The sequence below is a fragment of the Crocuta crocuta genome, unplaced genomic scaffold (assembly GCF_008692635.1).
Source record: "Crocuta crocuta isolate KB4526 unplaced genomic scaffold, BGI_CrCroc_1.0 scaffold129, whole genome shotgun sequence".
Lineage (NCBI taxonomy): Eukaryota > Metazoa > Chordata > Mammalia > Carnivora > Hyaenidae > Crocuta > Crocuta crocuta.
The window spans coordinates 11,184,987-11,204,618 of record NW_027551571.1 but is presented as its reverse complement, the minus strand read 5'-3'; the positions used below and the strand labels follow the sequence as shown (position 1 = coordinate 11,204,618).

The window sequence follows — 19,632 nt, the reverse complement described above, 5'->3', positions numbered from 1 at the left end:
CTGGTCAATGTCCTCATTTATTTATTGAGTCTTGACATACGTATTGAGTGTCTCCAATGGGTAAGACACATGGAGGCACTGAGAATAAGAATACGGACTCTGTCTCCAGAGACCTCCAAATACAAGGACAAGCAGAAAAATCATAAAACGTAGTGTGAGTAATAAATCGTTCATTCAGCGCTTTTATTCAGCACATCTTTCTTTTTTTTTTTAATTTTCTTTTAATGTTTTATTTATTTCTAGGAGAGAGAGAGAGAGACAGCGTGAGCAGGGGAGGGTCAGAGAGAGAGGGAGTCACAGACTGAAACAGGCTCCAGGCTCTGAGCTGGCAGTCAGCACAGAGCCCAAGGCGGGGCTCGAACCCACTACCCGCGAGATCATGACTTAAGCGAAAGTCGGATGCTTAACCGACTAGGCCACCCAGGTGCCCCTCAGCACATCTTTCTTGAGCATACAGTATGTACCAGGCATTGCCCTAGGTCCTGGAGATTTAGTGAAACAAATAAGGCCAGAGTCCTGCAGCCTAATGGATCAGATTCTCATTAATTAGTCCTGGCTGTCTAATCACTTAGCTGGGGGATCAGAATAGATTGAATCATGAACTTCCATAGGTAGATGAGCCAATGCCAATGTCACTTAGGGTGACACAGTCCTCTTTCTATTTGAAAAAGCAAACAGACAGACAGATTAGAGCTTCTCCCAGTCTGGACTCTGCACCCTGGAAATCGACCCCACTTGTATTTGAGTCCCCAGAAGGCAGGAACCATCAAGGGCCTCATTGTTAGCCGGAAGAGGGGACCTCGGTTCCATGACCTGTGGGTCTCTGCCATGTTCTGCAGGTTGCACTCCCTGTGGCCTTCCAGCCAGCCAGCTCAAACCCATCCTTTATCTTGAGCGATTTTCTCTCCTCCAAGACCACACTCGTCTTCTTCTCTGAATCCTGGTGCACGTGCACTTCAGTCCTTACCCTTTCTCTCATCGAAATCCATCTCATTCCTAAAAGGCAGAGTTTGCAAAATATCTGGATAGTCTATGAGGACCTGGGATTTTTCTTTCTAATGAGAATTCTCAGGCACTGATGATTTCCATCCTTCATTTCCCAGGTAACTCTACCAATTTCTTAGGTCTTAGCAGGACACGGTAAGGAAAATGATCTAAAAATGGGCATCTTTTCTCAAAGGTCTGGCCTCAGATTAGCATAGGCCCCAGCAGATGGCAACCAAAGCAGAAGCAGCCACATCTGGCCCAACCCTTTAGCCTGATACTCAGCCCTACTGTGAGCCCCATCAGCACGCCAGTGCCTTGCCTCAGTGTCACTGAGCTCAGGAATTCTGCCCCTTATACTCCCAGGGTAAACCAGTGAATTATTTCCTTTCTCAGGATCAGCTCCCACCAAGACCAGTCAAGACTAGGATTTGATCTGGGAAGTGTTACACCAGACGTAACTCTAACGTACCCTTTCATGAGTGGGGTCTCCTGGGAGAAGTCACTACCTTAGGACTTGGATTTTTGAAAACAAATTTTTAAGAGGTGACATCTATCCCCTTTGTGTTAGCAACGCCTTTGTTTGGGATGGAGGTTACTTTCCTGACTCGCCTGGGCAAGTAACCTATTTTATGGGCATTGTGAGATTTCCCACCATTCGACTTCTGCCTACCAACCGCCACAAAATACTCATGGGGCCATGAACATATATTTACTACAGCAATGTAATCAAGTGGGAATTTAGAGTTAAGGGGATGCTTCTGTGGTTATTAGAATATGTTCTTCTTTTATGTAAGCCTGAATGTGTCCCTTACTCTTGTGAGTAGCATTTACAGTCAAGACCAAAACTGAACAGTACAAGCCTCTTTAAAACAAACCTCCTATGGGGCGCCTGGGTGGCTCAGTCGGTCAAGTGTCCGACTTCGGCCCAAGTCATGATCTCACAGTTCTTGAGTTCAAGCCTGCGTCAGGCTCTGTGCTGACAGCTAGCTCAGAGCCTGGAGCCTGTTTCAGATTCTGTATCTCCCTCTCTCTCTGACCTTCCCCTGCTCCTGCTGTCTCTCTCAGAAATAAATAAAACATTAAAAAAAAGTTTTTTTTAAAAAAAAAAAACCTGCTGTACTTCTTGAGTTCATGTTCATTGGTACATCTCAATACTTTCTCCATATCATTGTGTCAGAAAGACACATCTCCGTCATGGCTCTGAAGGATTATCTAATATTTTAAGCTTATTTTTTATATGGAAATATAAAGGGGACTATTTTTCCTGTCTATACTCAGATTCACAGATTTTTAGTCGTAACAGAAATACTCAGTAGCTTCTCCTATTAAATGTGGACCCCAAAAGACAACATTTATTCCTTCTGTCATCCAGTTAACCGCGTGGCACATAATAATTGGTGTGCAGAAAGCATGTTCTACACAAATAACGTGCCTGCAGTCATTCCAACATGCTTGGTTTAGCGTGTGCAGAGAGACCGATGACTGTTTTGAACTAAGTAGTGCACGGAAGTTGTGTTAGTCGCCTTTCCTAGGAGCTTATTGTGTCAACGGGTAAAGACCAGACGTATAGGAATCAAAGAGGACTGCCGTGCAGGTAGAACTGAATGCTGATCTTCCTCCCAAGCTGGCTGTAAACACAAGCCCTCTGTGTCTTTTCGTTTCCCTTCTGCCCAGATGCGCAGCCCACGGAAGGAGAGAGGGAAATATGGAACCAGATTAGCGCCGTCCTCCAGGATTCTGAGAGCATCCTCGCAGACCTGCAAGCTTACAAGGGCGCGGGGCCGGAGATCCGAGATGTACGTCAACGAAAACACTGAGCAGACAGCACCCTCGAAGGAGAGGGGAAACCCACACACACACACACACACCCAGCAAGATTAAGTAGTAGCCCTAGTATTTGCTAGTGTACGGGGAAGAACAAGGAGGGTAATGTGTTTTTTAAAAAAGTATGAATGGCCCCTTTTACTCTAGGACATTAATCTGAGCACACGGTGCTGTAGACCATGTCAGACATTAGCCATTCTCTTCTCGGTCGTACATTTGTTATCGCAGGACTGACGTTTAAACAACGATTTGTCAGCATGTTACTTCATTTAAGGGAAACATCCAGACAAGTCAATGGACAGCAGTTGAAGTGTAAGTCATGAGGTCCGGGCTTGCACAGACTTCCAGCATTTTGTAGTCGTTTTGGCAGGTTCCACAGTATCCGAAACAACAGTCATGATCTGTCTTGCTCTAAGTAGCCTGCAAGTCTGTCCTCTTGAAATGACTTGAGATTAAAAAAAAAAAAAAACAACCTGAAAAACAACATCCAAAACAGAAAACAAAATTGCCAGCATGGCTTTTAAGGCTGCGCAATGCCTTAAAGGCAAGAAACTTGATATTCCTTGTATTTGAAATAATTAGTTTTGTGGAAGTAGCAACACATAGACAAACGCACACACATGCGCACTTACAGACACAACAGCCACTGCCGCCATCCAGGAAAAATGCACCACTAACGCTCTTATCCTTAAGCTGCCGCCACCCGGACAGAAGAACATTTCTAAGAAAGTGACAGTTTCTTAAAGGTGGTTATTCTACTTAAGGGTCTCCATTACTTTAGGTAATTTAGGTAACATCACAGAACGGAAGGAATGTAATACGTATTATAGGGAAAGGAAGACATCTTCAGGATCTGCACGTCCTAATAAGCACTGGCTCGACTTTAGTAGAATCAAAACATGATGAAGGAAGGCTGAATTGCTTCCAATTAGTTTTGCATTTTTTTTTGCATTTAAAATAAGAGACACAAGATGACACAGGATATAATTGTAGGGTCATTGGCATTAGAGTCCAGTGCAAATATCTCATTCTAACTGAGCATCTTGGAAGACAGGCCCATGGACTGATGATGGCAACTTTAAGAGCAGACTAGCGAAGTAGATCAGGAATTGTGTTTTCTTCAACCCCCATCCTTTCTTGCTCTTGAGGCATTTTGACGTGGAGGTTATTGCTTCTTTTTTAAACAGACGATTTTATCACGTTTTGTAGGCGATTCAAAATCCCAACGACATTCAGCTTCAAGAAAAAGCTTGGAATGCTGTGTGCCCTCTGGTTGTGAGGCTAAAGAGATTTTATGAATTTTCCATAAGGCTAGGTGAGTATGTGTTTGCAGTTTTTATCCCGTGTGTGACGGAGTTGTGTTATGTTACGGAGTTTGAGAAAGGAGCGGGATGAGCTAGCTCGGTGCTCTGGGAAGTGTCCCACATCCGCCTGCAGCTGCGCTGGGGGAGCCACTCAGGGATGACAACATTGGTTTTCATTCCCTTAAATTCATTTCAAAGTTCCTCCCTCGGTGGCAGGTTGGGGGTGCCTCCACTCTTGCGTGTCCCTCTGGTCTGGGCCTCAGGTAAGTGTCACTGTAACAGTTTTGATGTGGTCTGATCGCATTTCTAAATGACAGAGAAGTTGAAACAAACAGATCACTGCCAATCCATAAAAGAACCTGATTGGTTAGAGTCATGTGATGCATTTAATATAGTAAAACACAGGAAAAACAAACTACGTTCTGCTCTTAAGCCTTACAAGCAACCTGTATAGGTTGAGGATGGCTTTTCAGAAGCAAGAGTCAAGTCAGGTCTGCCTGACAAAGCTCGATGTGACCACCTGTGTGATATAACCACTCCCCCAAGCGTACAGCTTTCTGAGGACCCATTAGTTAATATAATAGATCTAGAAAGAAGAAAGGGGTAGTCATGTTTTACTTTACTTTTTTCTGTAAATGAATGCCAGATTTTAAGAGTTAAACAGAGAAATCGAAATACTTTGGGAGAATAATGGCCATGATGTTGAGAGAACTGGAAGCAAAGACCCAAAGGAAGCGGTTGAATGAAATAAAATAATTTTTTAAGAAAAGAGAGCCTCTGAAGACTCTCAGATCTAGCTTTTTCTCTGTTTCCTTTTTCTGTCTCTCCACCGTGTATATCTAGACCCCATGAACTGAAATCATAGAGAGCCACATTTTTACCAGAAGGAAAAAGATCCGCCAAGGCAGAACTGGCTAACTCAGAAGGCAGCCCATTCCCATAAATGGAAATGGCAAGAGATGTCCCTGTAAACTTGCTATAAAAGACCATTAAGAACTATAGATCAGGTGTTAGCACACTTTGCTGTAAGAGCCGATACTATTTTAGGCCTCTGGGCCATCCTATCTTTGTTGCGCCTCCTCAACGCTCCCATTATATCATGTTCATAGCCATCGTCCACACATTAAGGAATGGACATAAAGCATGACTATGCTTTAATAAAACTTTATTTGCAAAAATTGACAGTGGGCCAGATTTGGCCTGTCTGCCATAGTTTGGTTCCAACCCCTGCTCTCAAGGATTGGCCAGACGACTTGGTAGTGATAGAAATATGTTGAAGGAAAAACTGGAGGGGATGTGTAGAAATGGACCAGAGGATTTAATGAGACTGTTTCAGGGACAGTAATGGAGGTCAACATTACTGCAGCGGGTTTGCAGAAAAGCACCCCTGGATTAGGTTGGTTGACATGTGGGGGCAGAGAGGAGCTGGATAGGGACCCAAAGTCTTTCCCTGCAGTGCAGGTTATCTAACCATGTGTTCTGGGTCACCTCATCCCCTCTCTGTCACGAGTGGCTGTCTCATACACATGATCCCAAAACACATATCTGTGATTTCTAAATAGTGGCAGGAGTTAGCAATACTGAACAGCTGAGAGTTTGGCTGAGCTTTGAGAGACTCGGCTGAAGCCGTGTGGCCCTGGGGGTCACCTGGGAGGCAGTCTGCTCAGGCACAATAGGCTCCTTCTTCTTAGCCACACACGTCACACCATACAGTTATGGCAAAAGGCGTGGAGAAGAAAGGTCATCTCTGCAGATGTCAGCAGGACCTACTAACTGTGCTTTTTGAAGGATCTCCGTGGGCCACCTCAAATATATATTAATCACTTTGACTTTCAGAAAAAGCTCTTCAAAGTTTATTAGAATCTCTGACCTGTCCGCCCTACACGCCGACCCAGCACCTGGAGAGGGAGCAGGCCCTGGCGAAAGAGTTTGCGGAAATTCTTCATTTTACCCTTCGGTTTGATGAGCTCAAGGTTAGACCGCACATGCTTAGACAACTTAACAAACTTGTCCTAACTACCTACTATGTACAGGCACTCTGCTAATGCCGTGGGGTGGGGAATCAATGAGTAAGAGGTATCTCCTTCCCTACAGAGCCATAGAAGCTGAGAATTTGCCTGCCTTATAGTGAAAGTGATATAGGTTGGTGGTTTTTGTACATGGAATTCAAAATCTTCCAAATGCAATAAGAGGAAGCCTTTTCAAGTATCTATTCTGATGGAAAACAAGGATTCTTTCCCTGAAATCTAGCTTATAGTAAGGGCAAGGCATTACAATAATGAGGCTCTGAGTATTTATTTTTAGTCAGAAGTTGCTTCGACTGTTACAACAAAGAGACTTCTGGTTACATAGTCTAGTATCAGAGCTCCTAACACACATCCCCCATCTGCTGTGGGGAGATGACCTTCTTTCCTCTCTTCCGAATTTCAGATGAGGAACCCAGCCATTCAGAATGACTTCAGCTACTACAGAAGGACGATAAGTCGCAACCGCATCAACAACATGCATGTGAGCCCCTGGGTCCCCCCGTCCATGTGCCCATTCTCCACATCTTCCTCTGATTTCTGCATCGGGCAGGGCACGGGGAGAAGCCAGCCCTCATCTGTAATTCCCTTTCCAGCAGACACTGTGTTAGGATTTTTGACCATCTCTTTATCAATTGCGTCTTCCCTTCTTATTTTCATCAGCTAGACATTGAGAATGAAGTCAATAATGAGATGGCCAATCGAATGTCCCTCTTCTACGCGGAAGCCACGCCAATGCTGAAAACCCTCAGCAACGCCACCATGCACTTTGTGTCCGAAGTGAGTGAAACTGAGCACCGAGGTCCTTTTTTATTAAATACACGTAAAAGCTGCTAGCAGGACTAACCTAGTTCTGTATCTCCACTTAGAACAAAACCCTGCCAATAGAGAACACCACAGACTGCCTCAGTACGATGACAAGTGTTTGTAAAGTCATGCTGGAAACGCCGTAAGTTCCATCAGTGGTGGCTCCGTGGTCCAGGGTTCCCCTAGACAGAGCCTGTTAATATGTTGACGATTATGATGGTGATGGTGATGACGATGATGACGGTGATGATGATGATGATGGTAACTTTGGGTCAGCACAGTAACATGGACATGTATATGATCTGAATTCATTTCATAAAGAACTCTGGGTAAGTGTAAGTCACCCCCATTTGTAGTTGAAGAAGCTGAGGTCCAAACTGGCTAACTGACTTCCCAAAAGCTGCATACCTTATTAGATGGCAGAACCGGAACTCAAAGATGTTGTAGAAGGTGTGGCAGGGCCATGTGGAGGGTTGGCTTAAACGACGGGGTATTATTTTGAGTATGTGGGAGAAAAGATCTGACAGAAGATTTGGAAGAAAGAGTAGAAGCGGTTAAGACTGTTGCAAGGGTGATAATGGAGATTTCTCTCCCTCTGTCCTTCTCTTTCGCTCCCTTCCCTTCCCTCTCTGTCTCTGTCTGTCTGTCTGTCTGTCTGTCTCTCTCTCTCTAAGTAGTTTCTTTGTGCTTAAACTAGTTGCTAGATTTTAGAAATGGCTGACGTCGTTAATGGCGAGGCAGCATGGTAATGAGGAAATACACGCCCACAAGTTAGGGGTCCAGTTATCTCTATAGCTACTTCTGTGTGCTGGTAAACACGTGGAATGGCCTGCCTGGGCCTCGGTTTCCTCCTCTGATGACGTTGCCATAATGGCCTCTGTGCTGCAGAGGGCTTTGGAGGGCCAAAGGCATCAAAAGCACCTTACAAAATGTGATGCTCTGTTCAAATGTAAGATGGTGTGTGAGTTTCAAATTTTTCACTTATACCAAAGTTAAGATTTATTCCGAGACAGAAATAGTAATCATCTTCCTTGTGGGCCCAGTGCATAATGAGGTAGACGTTCAGGAAGCCTCTAAAATTATCTAGAATTATCTGAATCATTAGGGACCCTGTCAAGGTAAGTGAACAAAATTCAAACTCCACAAATACTCCCAGCCCAGTGAATGGTACATAATTTCTTTTACGTATCTTTGCCGATCCAATTCAATCTGCATCCTGTGTCTTAACAAAGGAAGTTACTCCGACTGGAGACATGATCGCTGCTCTGTAGAAATGAGCCTGATTCTTTCTCTCCATAATGAAGCCATTATTCTCTATAATCTTGGACAGCCAGAGGGACCTGCTATAAAATATTCAAGATTGATGGGTTGGGGGGAGTGATGTACGTGACGAGCTGGCCCGCTGAAGGGCAGAAGAGAAGAGAATTTACTGCCCTCTCATTTACCTTATTTTCACACTGAATTGCTGGTTGGATAGATTTGAGGAGAATGATCATCATGGGTTTCTTTAAGAGCGTATTAACCTGGTGGTTGCAGGTATGGGATTGCTCTCAAGAGATGATTGGAGGAGGCTAAAGTAGCCAGAAATGAACGTGCTCTGGCAAGGTAGAAACGCAGCTGCCATTCTTCCTCTCTTTCAGGGAGTACAGGAGCAGATTTACGAGCGAAGAAACGCTGATGTTCTGCATGCGGGTGATGGTGGGGGTGATCATCCTCTATGACCACGTCCATCCCGTGGGAGCTTTCTGCAAGACGTCCAAGATCGATGTAAGGATAGTTATGAACTCTGCTTTCTGAATAAGAGCTCGTTAATGTTGTGAAACAGACATTGCTTCCCTCTCTCTCTCTCTCTCTCCTTCTTTCTCTCTCTCTCTCTCCTTCCCTCCCTCCCTCCTCCATCCCCCATGGAGAAGGATCTCTCCAAAGTGCACCCCCCCTCATGGCAGCTATCCTCATAGCAAGAAGCCCAATCTTACTCATGTGCTCACAGCCAAACATCCAGTCAAAAAGCAGAGCAGGGCACACAGACACTAATCCCTCAGCCTGTAGAGGAGCTGAGCAGATGACTAGTCACTGAGCTGCAAACTGCCCCTTCAGGGTATCCAGTGGGCCTTATGAATGTACTTTTAGATGTTATATGCATCTTAAAGTTAGCAGCATTGGCAGATACTGGATTGCAAGATATGATCACATTTCAAACAATATTCCAACTTCCTCTCCTACCGCCCCCAGCTGCTGGCACCACCCATGCCTTTTCTTGTCATTGGGATATGCTTGAGCCCTTTTCCCTGCCCAGAGTGCCGTCCCTTCTTTCCAATGGGTGGATGCGTTTAAGACATTCCACAAATGTCACCTCGTCCAGGAGCACATCTGCATGGTCACAACCTACCTTCTCCTCTGGAGCCCTGAGCACTTACCATTCTGGATTTTCTGTCTGCAACATCAACCCAATCGTGTATTCCATGTGCTAATATAAAGCCTTTTGGGGGTTCCTGGGAGGCTCAGTCAGCTAAGCATCCAACTCTTGATTGCAGCTCAGGTCGTGATCCCAGGTTTGCGAGCTCGAGCTCCATATCCAGCTCTGTGCTGACAGCAGAGTCTGCTTGGGATTCTGTCTCTCTCTCTCTCTCCTTCTCCCTATCTCTCTCTTTCAAGAAAAAATAAACCAAGAGGCGCCTGGGTGGCTCAGTCGGTTAAGCGTCCAACTTCGGCTCAGGTCATGATCTCATGGTTCGTGGGTTTGAGCCCCACGTCGGGCTCTGTGCTGACAGCTCAGAGCCTGGAGCCTGCTTCAAATTCTGTGTCTCCCTCTCTCTCTGACCCTCCCCTGCTCACGCTCTCTCTCTCCCAGAAATAAAAAAAAAAAAATTTTTAAAAAGAAAAAGAAAAAATAAACCAAAAAATATGTACAAAGCCTTTTAAGGGCAGAATAGGACCACTTGGTGTTAACTTATCCCGACAGTGCTAAGTTTGGGCAGCACTCTCTGTTTTCATTCGTCTGCACAGAACAGTAGCTCTGACGCTTGAGTACTGCGCCGATGGAAAGTCTCCATGCCCAGAGGGACCACGAGTCAGAAGGGTGTAAGGAAATTTATCAGTTTTGTTTTTTTTTAATATTTTTTATTTATTTCTAGGAGAGAGAGAGAGACAGCGTGAGCAGGGGAGGGTCAGAGAGAGAGGGAGACACAGACTCTGAAACAGGCTCCAGGCTCCGAGCTGGCAGTCAGCACAGAGCCCGACGCGGGGCTCGAACCCACGAACCGCGAGATCATGACCTAAGCGAAAGTCGAACGCTTAACCGACTAAGCCACCCAGGCGCCCCGGAAATTTATCAGTTTTAAATGCAACTGGGGTTACTCGTGAAGTTCTCACTTCCCTAGCACAGCTAGTCATGGTTCTTCATAGAGTCTGTATTATTTTTTAGTGCAGTTATTTCTGTTTGCCAAGAAAAAAAGTATTTAGTATAACAAGCTGGAAAAATATAAGAAATCAAAATACAGAATGTCAAACGTATCTGTAGTAACCTCCTCATAGACAGATGACCATTGTCGAAGTGTCAGCAAATCTTCATCCCTCCTTTTAATGTGGATGTTTGTGTAGACGCGTGTGTGTGCATTACAAATTAGCACCCTGCTGTAATTGGTCTTTTAAAACATATTTATTTGCATAACAGTATATCATGGGGCGTTTTTCATTCCAATAAATATTTTTACCATATTCTTTGTGAGGCTTTAACATTTTTATACTATGGACTGAGTATAAATAACTCATAATAACTTCATGAATATCACTTGAGTGTAGATTGAGTTTATTACTTGGTATTCATAGGACATTCATATTTACCAGAGCCATTTGGTAACTTGTCACAGAGTCCACAAATAAAAATACATGGGGTACAATTATGTCCTGTAACCCTAACCTTTAAGTAGCTTCTCCTTGCTTGTCATTTACTGAATCTTTCTGGTAATGTCATAAACATTATATAATGTTAAATCTAACCACACATAGTCTTTATGAAATGTATTTGTTCTTCAATCTCACTATGAAAGCTTTGTTCCTACTGAAGTTTGCATGTTTCTCTAAGAAAGTTTCAGATTTATCTAACACAACATGTGTTCAAGATGGGCCGTTTTCTTTGGTGACATAAAGGGGCTCCTTCAGATATCGGTCTGCTTCTAAGCCGGCAGTTACATGCACTGGGTTTATAAATCCCTAGGATATCATCCACTGTGAAAAAACAAGTATTTATTTGTGAAGCCCTGAGTTGCATAATACACACATTTACAAAGAAAATGCCCTGGAAAGTCAGATGAGGGAGAAGCTTATTCTGCTTAGAGGAGAGCTAGAGAGTGATGTTTAAGGTGGATCTTGGAGAAGGGGTAGAATTTTCCCTAGTGGACCGAGGAAAGGAGGAGTACTTTTAGGGGAATGAATCATCAGAGAAAAGCCACTGAGGCCCAGAGGGGTTGGGTCATTGAGAGACCAGATGCTATCCTTGTGTGCTGGGAAGCCAGGCTGAAGTGAGGTGGTGTTTTCTGCTGATTTCCTTAGACTTGTGTAACCATCTGATAAGAAATCACTCTTTAATCCCGGTCTCCAACCCAAACCTCACCCAGAATTCCAGACACAACATCTGGACTCCTGAAATATGGCTGACACCAAATCAAAGACAATCTTTTCCCCCCAGAAACTTGCTTGTCTTCTGTGTTCCTGCCTCAGGTATTTCATCATCTTATGACCCAGTGTCTAAGCTGGAAACCTGGAATTGTCCCTTGGAACCTGGAATTATTTTCTCTCGTCTTCTTCACCCTCATAGCTTATCAGTCACCGGGTCCTGTGGACCGGACCTTGGATCCATACCCCTGCCTCCCCGTGAATCTCCACGTCACTGCGGCTCTCACACTCGACAGCCTCAGGGGCTCTCACTGACCCATCCATCCTTAGTCGTGCATCCTTCTGATCCCTTCCTCTATTGACGACATTGCTATATTGTTTAACACCCGTCAGGCAAAGGCCTTTCTACAGGCAAAGGCCCCCCAACTCCTTAACATGCTATTAAACTCTCACTGGATCTGGTCCCGACTACACCCCTGATTGCATCTTGTTATTCACACCCAAGGCTTTAATCAGGCTGAAATAGAACTAGAAATTCCCAAGAGCACCGACTGCTCTTCTACCCTTTTAAAATCACTGATAATAGTTATTTCTCTCCCTTCTTCCACTAGACCATGAACTCCACTGGGAGAGGGACCAAATCTCTGCATCCCTGAGCTTGATTCCATCCTTGCAATTGACACACACCTGACATGTTTGTAGCCTCTCCCCATATTGCACCCATGACAGACATCTCTGATTGACCATGACATTCTTTCTTGATGAGCCTGTATGTGATCCTCAAAAGATCCTCAACCCTGTGCTTCTGTGTGCCTCCATCAATCTACCAGTGTCCATTAGGCCATAAGATAAAACTTCCTACATACCAGAAGCATACCTACAGAAAATATTTATAAGAGGCCATTATAAAAGATGTCCTTAGTCTACCTAAATTCAATACAGAGTGTGAACATCTGAGTTTAAAATGAGTGATTGTATTTTTTGCAGGGAGATACTTCCCTTGTTGAAAAAAATCTAGGATATGCATAATGTACTGTGATCTCTATATATTTATTTTTCATTTACTTCCAATTATGAAAAAAATATATTCCAAGGGCACAAAAAACTAAGAAACTTGTCTAGGTTCATGCAGGTACTAAATACACAAGGATAGAGGAAACTCAAGGAGTCTGCAAACAGCACACATTCTTAACCTGTGGCCTTCCCCAGTCCTCTCCTGGCCTAGTGAGGGAGACAAATTGATTTGGGTGCTTAAATCTCCAACACCCCCGATAAATGCTAGCTTACTGTTAGGAACACAAAGAGGTGGTGGTTACTTCTACCTGGTGAAGGAAATGAGATGTATATTGGTGATGGTATTGGTGATCTTTAGCTGGGTCCTTAAAAAAGAAAAAAAAATTGTTAAGTGTTTGGCATCAGCTAAGGGAGAAAAAGCATCTGGAAACTGGGATGGCAGAAGATCATCAGGTGTGTCCTTCAGGCGGTCAGTCTCCACTGAGAGACTACTGCGAGGGATGCCCTGCACGTGGATCTGGAGTGCAAGCCAAGATCACGGCCTCAGTCCCGGACACGTGAAACGTTCAATGGCAGCATAGTGTGAGAAGTGATACACAGCTTCTAGAGGTGCCCAGAGGAAACATCTCACTCATGTGAGGGGTTTGGAAGGTCTGCTGGTCCTTTCTGGGTGGGGTTTCTTCCGGCAGAAGTAATGTGATCTGATCACGGACACATGGTGGTTCGAACAGATACTATCATGGACGCAATTGCTGGAGTTGTAACAAAATGTGATGCTTTCTCCTCCTAGATGAAAGGCTGCATAAAAGTCTTGAAGGAACAGGCCCCGGACAGTGTGGAGGGGCTGCTGAATGCCCTCAGGTGAGCCTCGCCCCTGCGACCCTTCCGAGAGACTGCAGATCTAGATGCTGTTAGGGACCCAGCACTGGAGCCCCAGGCTTAACCTCGTGCGTGTCTTCACACGTTTAATCCTTCTGATGACCCATTGAAGTCAGCATCGTTTTGATCCTAGCCTTTTTACAGAGGGAAGAAACTGAGATTTAGGGAAATCAAATGACTTGTGCTAAAAGTTGCATGGCACAGGACCACGCTAGGACCTGACCCTGGGTCTGTGTGACCCCACAGGTCAGGGGCCTAACCGTCGGCTGCCGTGCTGCCTTATGGTAAGTGGGGACTCATCAGAAAAAGAAGCTTCCTGAGTCTCACTCTCCCCTTCATCTGGCTGCATGTGAGAATTGTGGCGGACTTGCCAATACTCGCGTGCAGGCTCCAACCCAGCCCGAATGAATTCGAGTCTTCAGGGTGGGGACTCAGGCCTCCACTCTGTGTTTGTTTATAAGGGATTCTTACGTTTTAGTTAGTCCTCTGACACATCTACAGGAATCTGTTGAATCACTCTAGTGTGTAAATCATTCCCATGCTGGGTTGCAATCGGGAAGGTTTATGGTCCTTGCTGTCTTACTCATCTTTGATTTTCTCGAGTTCCCCTCAGTGTTGTGCATGCAGTAGATGTTCAATAAGTATAAGTGGGATGGATCAATAATCTTCTGGTGACATACAGCACTTACGTCTTATTCCCCACTCCCGAGCACGTTCATCATCGCCACCCAGAGAGGGAAGGTGATCTATTACTCCCATTTAATACATGAAGAAACAGCCGCACATGAAATGAATAAAACTGAGGTTGATGCTGTCTTGTGGAGTCACTAGGTCATCATTCTTCAGAACAGATGTAACATCACGCAGGAGCCTTCCCAATTCTGTGCGTGAGCCAGGCTTTTCTCCACTGGTGCCCACTTCACAGCAGGCAGGCTACCCATACATAGTGAGACTCTCACGTCTGACTTTTTTCCCTTTTTTTAACTTTCCAGGTTCGCTTAATCAAAGAAGGTTTTGTGAAGAGCAGGGTAGTCCCGTCTGAGTGTTGGCATGTGTGGGCTTCTGTAGGTAGTACAATGAAGGAAAAGAGTGCAGGCTTTTGAGGCCGATTCATTTGGGTCCCAATCAGAAACTACAAATGGCTCACAAATCACATGTTGTCAGCTCTGTGGTCTGAGATGGGTCATTTAGCCTCTCCGAATCTCAGTTTTCTCGTCTGTAAAGTGGAGGCAGTAACCTCTCCTGCAAAGTTAGTGAATGAAATGAAAACTTACCTGAAGTGTCTAGCACATGGTCAAAGTTTGATTACATCTTAATTCCCCTTTTCCTTCCTTTTCATTAACCCTTCCTATACCAGGTTAATGTGAGGGTGCAGAAGGTGCTGCCTATTTTTGTTTGCTTGCTGGCCTGCACTTGGGCCCCGTTGTGGTGGCAATGAGCATAAGAGTCCCCTGGAAAGTAGAGAAAACCATAGACGTTGAAGGTTGGGGTTGCTAGCAGATCCGTATTCTGAAACCTGTAACCCAGCAGAGTCAGCCTAGGTGGTTGAGAGTCTTCACTCCTTCATGCAAAGTCTACCTTCCCAGAAAAATGGAATTGCGTGTATCTCCCCCGTGTAATTATTTGATTTGGCAAAAGTCTACTTGTTGAGTAACCACAATACAAAATTCCTTTGGAAAGAAGAATCAAATGGTAAGTCCGTCTGAGAATACTCTGGGCATTGAAGCGTGGTTATTTCTCTAAGGAACAAGCCAAGGTTTGATTCCTAAATATCAGTTGAGTCTCTCAAGGTCAAGATGGGCTGAGAGTCATCACTGACGCTTTGGCAGAGTGCTGGTTCCTCACTGACCCCCATCATTTTCTCTCCATCCAGGTTCACTACAAAGCACTTGAATGACGAATCAACTTCCAAACAGATTCGAGCAATGCTTCAGTAGAGCTCTGCTCAAAGAGGAGGATCTATGTACTGACCTCAGAAGATGTATATGTTTACATAATTTAATACAGATTGATGTTAATACTTGTGTATTTACATAACCGTTTCCTCCTTGTCACTGAAATATATGGACCTTAATTTGTATCCTGACTGACTCAACCCAGCAGAGCATAAATTGACTTGAGAGCCTTACCTTTGATGTCTAAAACAAAACCCCCTTCTCCAAAGCCCAGATTTGGAGATTCTGATCTTTATGACTGGAGTCCTTTAACTACACCTGTAACACCCTGAAATTCCTAATAGTTTGTGGTAGTGTTTTAATTCTAGATGTGTAATCCCTCTGGGAAGTATACTTAGAGAAACACGAAGTATTTGATTTCCTGTGTCAGCTTGGCCACAAAAAACACAACTGTTATCCCGACAGAGGGAGAGAGGAATCCAAGAAAAGAAAAATGCATGTGAAGACACAGATTCAAGTGTTTCGAATTCAGCACGCCCCCTCTCTTTCCTCAGACTGCAAACCACATGGGCAGCTTTTTCGTTTGCACGTATTTTATTTATCAACATATTCCCCTTCTGTCTGGATTTATATTCCTGTAACATTCCCTTTTGATTCTGCAAGAGGAAAATCACCTGTGCTTGAATCAGTTTGTGAGAGAGAAGTGAGAATAGATAGATGTGCTGTCATAGCTGAGTCGTGAAGGGAGGGGTCTTGGAAGTGGGGGACAGATTGGGAGGAAGGACACACAAGCAACAGGACAGTCATCTCTCTGCTTCAGCCCTCTGGCTGTGAAACTATAGGTAATTTTGGTGACATTCCACTAGTCTATGGGGTGCTGGGTGCACAGCCCCTCCTAAAATGAGCCCTGCCCCATGTGGCAACAGAGGCCTAGGTACTTCATTGATTACCAGGAAACCAGGGAAATCAGAGAGGGGAGTCCTTGCATTTTCAAGTTCCCTAATATTTAAAAGGCAGCTCCTCCCTGACCGCACTGCTGGCTTGTTGCAATGTACAAAACGTTGGTCTGAGTACCTGGATTGAGTCCTAGCCTTATTGATCCACGGTGTGATCTTTGAAAATACACTTAAATTCTGTGTCTCACTTTCTTCATCTATAAAATGGGCGATTAAAACAGACAATCTCCAAGAGCCCTACAAGACCATGAGCCAATAAAATGGCTGACTCTTACATGCTTCCTTAGTACATAGAGTCCAGGAAGCATCACCCCGTCTTGTCTTGATGATTGAACATATGACAAGCCTTAGAGTCATCCTTTCTGCAGATCAGAGCTTGGAATGGAATCTTAGAAATCTCCTGTCTCAACCCCCAGTGGGGAAATGAGACAAGGCTGAAGTCAAATGGGATCAACCCCATGTAGGACTAGAATCCAGGATACCTCACTCCTGAATCTTTCCCTGTTCACCGTGTGGCCTATGCATACATACTATAAGATGAGATTGGACACTTTTAAATCAGCTTCAGTCTGGTTTATATTATTACTTGCCTATTTCTGATAGAAGGAAAGCATTGCCCAATGATTAATAATCCCAGAAGTTGGGTCTGGGTGCATTAGGGTTTCATTCACCATGTTTCAAGGAATAAGCTGTAGACACAATTGATTTCCAGACTTTAGTGTCCAGCTGTAATTCTCTTGAGTCTTCCAAAAGAAAAGAAAAAAAAAAAAAGGAAACGTAGTTTTTTAATTATATTTTTAACAACAACAACAAACCCCGTCAAGTGGCAGAGAAGATTCTCTGGTTTATATCTAAATGTCAGTCAACAGAGAGAGAAAAGACCTTTTTCCTTGGAGCTTTTCAAGTTGAACAAGTACAGCTGCCTAAATGAGGGGGTTCTCTCATCAGACCAGAAATGCACTTAAGATGGCCTTCACAAACTTTTCAAGCCTAGGGATCTTAATACCTTAGAGGAAGCTGGAAAATGAGGTAACAATGGATGAACCAATCCATTTGATTATTCAGCTTAAGAAATGTTCTGCTTGGCAGCCACGTTTTATCTTTGGGCAACAATTGTCAAGACAAGAATCATAGAGGCACTCAATGTTTATCATCGTGGAGTCCATTCTTTTTCCTTTATCGGGTGAGGAGCTTAAGTCTTGGAGAGAGGAAAGGACTTGCAGAGTAAATAGTTGAGCATACTTATAATTTTTAATTAGACTTTTATCAAGTCTAACATGGGAGGGGCTGCTGGCCTGCCCCAGGTTAGCCAGGCTGCCTTGTTTCAAAGCTAAGATTCACCCGTATGTGAATTTTCAAAAGTCCAGGGCCTGAACTATTGCCTGTGATTATCAGGAGGACAAGTTAATTGAATGTCTGTGATCACTAACAGGTGATGGATCTCTGGTCCACTCCAGAGCTACTGTGGGAGACAAATTCTTTTAACAAACTGCCCTCCAGGCATTAGGAGCCCTTAAACAATCATGGTTTTGTGTGTGTGCTGCATGCACATGTGTTCAAGATCTGTGGGGTGGTTTGGGGGAAAGTGCTAGCCACAGTATCCATGTCAATGTTCATTCTATTTCATATTTGATGTTCCATAGTTTTCAAATAAACAGTGTTTTCCATTACTCCGATATTTATTTTGGGGAAGGCAACAGGTGAAAATTACATTTCTCAGATGCACTGCTACTTTGGCCTCATAACTGTGTTCTCAGAAATCTTTCATGCATCACTAAGAACTACTAATAGAGAGCAAGTGGCAGTGAGTGTTTTGAATTGTGGTAGCCCATTAGGGCCGCAGTATTGATTAACAACCAAAAAGAAAGTCTTGGATACTATCTTTAACTGTTAGTTAATATCCTGCTTCTTCATTTGCTTCTTATCATCATCATTATATCAAGACATTAATGGTAAACTGAGGTTTCTATACATCATCACATTTGGNAAAGCCTACCCGATCTTGGAATCCAACTGTGCAGCAGACTTCAGAGAATGCTCATTCAATCTTGTATCCAAACAGCAACAATTTTTTAAGTATTAATGATAAACAGTGGAATTTTATCTTAAAGAGACAAAAAAGTTTTGGAACCTATTACATCTATAAAGGCTGTTGCACACACAAACCAGTTTTTAAATTGTCATGTTGTTTGCTAAAGTCATTGTGATTTTTTTTTTTTTGCCTGCTTTGCCTCTTTTGTACAGAAGTTTTGAGTGTGAAATGAAAATTAAAGTTTGGTACATATATTTAAAAATATATCTCTATTCATATGATATTCAAGGTTGAGTGGGTAATCAGCACACGATCACAGATTTTTGCTGAACATCAGTATTTCCTAAATACCTGCTTTGGGGACCAGCAAATCACACCATCTGCCTTTTGCCTCCATCATATACAACATAAAATACCCAAAATGTTCTGCTCTTGGTACCAGCTATATTTTACTAATTTCAGCAAAGATAATTCATTATAAAAAAAAGACAGAATAAACAGAAATGTGATTGATATCTAGGGATGCGTGAGACTCACCATCCAAGGATGCTAAGAATTCCTAATAAATACCCATGCATTCTATTTTTTTAAGTGCATTAACCCTTTATGGATTCAGCAAAGTTAGCTATTAACTTATTCTATATAAGTACAATTTTCGGGCAACTTAAGCCCTAAAGAAATGCTATTAAAAATTGAATATTGAAACTTTTTAGAGCATCCCTGAACCTTTTAAGCTTTTCACCTGAGACCTACTTGGGTCTGCTATCAATGGGTCAAAAAAGACCTTCCATGATGCCCTATACAAAAGATAAAGGCACGATAATTAGAGCGATTTGGAACTCAAAGGGAAATGAGTAGAAATGGGAAATTTTCTGTAAATTGACACATTGACCAATTATAAATAGACAAACGCTGGAAGGAGAAACAAGGAAAGGAACCAAAGGTGAGAGAGAGAGAGAGATCCTAATTGTCCAGAGTAATAGAGCTAGTAAGGAATACCCTTCATGCTAGCCAAGAAGTGGGCTGTTAATTGGGATTCTCTTGGAAGAAGAGATGAGGAATTTAGCTGGCCACATTCATGAAACCTGGTGAAGAGTGAGTATGTGCAATCTGTATTCACACTTTTTCTTTGGGGCAACATTGAGTAGATAGAATTTATAGGCAGACATTTTCTGTTGGAAAGGTCTATATTATATGTAGTCATCACAACTTAAGTTTAAGTAATACTAAATAATATTGATCAGTTTGCTAAAACTATTCATGTTCATTAAGTACATTATTCTGTTCAATGCCAAA

General features: G+C 43.4%; 1 protein-coding gene across 3 annotated transcripts in view; it reads left to right on the top strand.

Moving 5' to 3' along the window:
- The window catches only part of CYRIA (CYFIP related Rac1 interactor A), a 60,524-nt gene extending 42,236 nt beyond the window's left edge, over nucleotides 1-18,288 (top strand). For all 3 annotated transcript variants that reach the window (XM_077751022.1, XM_077751020.1, XM_077751021.1), the window contains 9 exons: nucleotides 2,662-2,783; nucleotides 4,021-4,126; nucleotides 5,952-6,088; nucleotides 6,546-6,623; nucleotides 6,803-6,919; nucleotides 7,009-7,088; nucleotides 8,587-8,713; nucleotides 13,365-13,435; nucleotides 15,327-18,288. In XM_077751022.1, the coding sequence (XP_077607148.1) occupies nucleotides 2,662-2,783; nucleotides 4,021-4,126; nucleotides 5,952-6,088; nucleotides 6,546-6,623; nucleotides 6,803-6,919; nucleotides 7,009-7,088; nucleotides 8,587-8,713; nucleotides 13,365-13,435; nucleotides 15,327-15,390 (902 nt within the window). In that variant the 3' untranslated portion in view covers nucleotides 15,391-18,288. The remainder of the gene's footprint in view (nucleotides 1-2,661; nucleotides 2,784-4,020; nucleotides 4,127-5,951; nucleotides 6,089-6,545; nucleotides 6,624-6,802; nucleotides 6,920-7,008; nucleotides 7,089-8,586; nucleotides 8,714-13,364; nucleotides 13,436-15,326) is intronic.
- The last annotated feature ends 1,344 nt before the right edge of the window (nucleotides 18,289-19,632 follow it).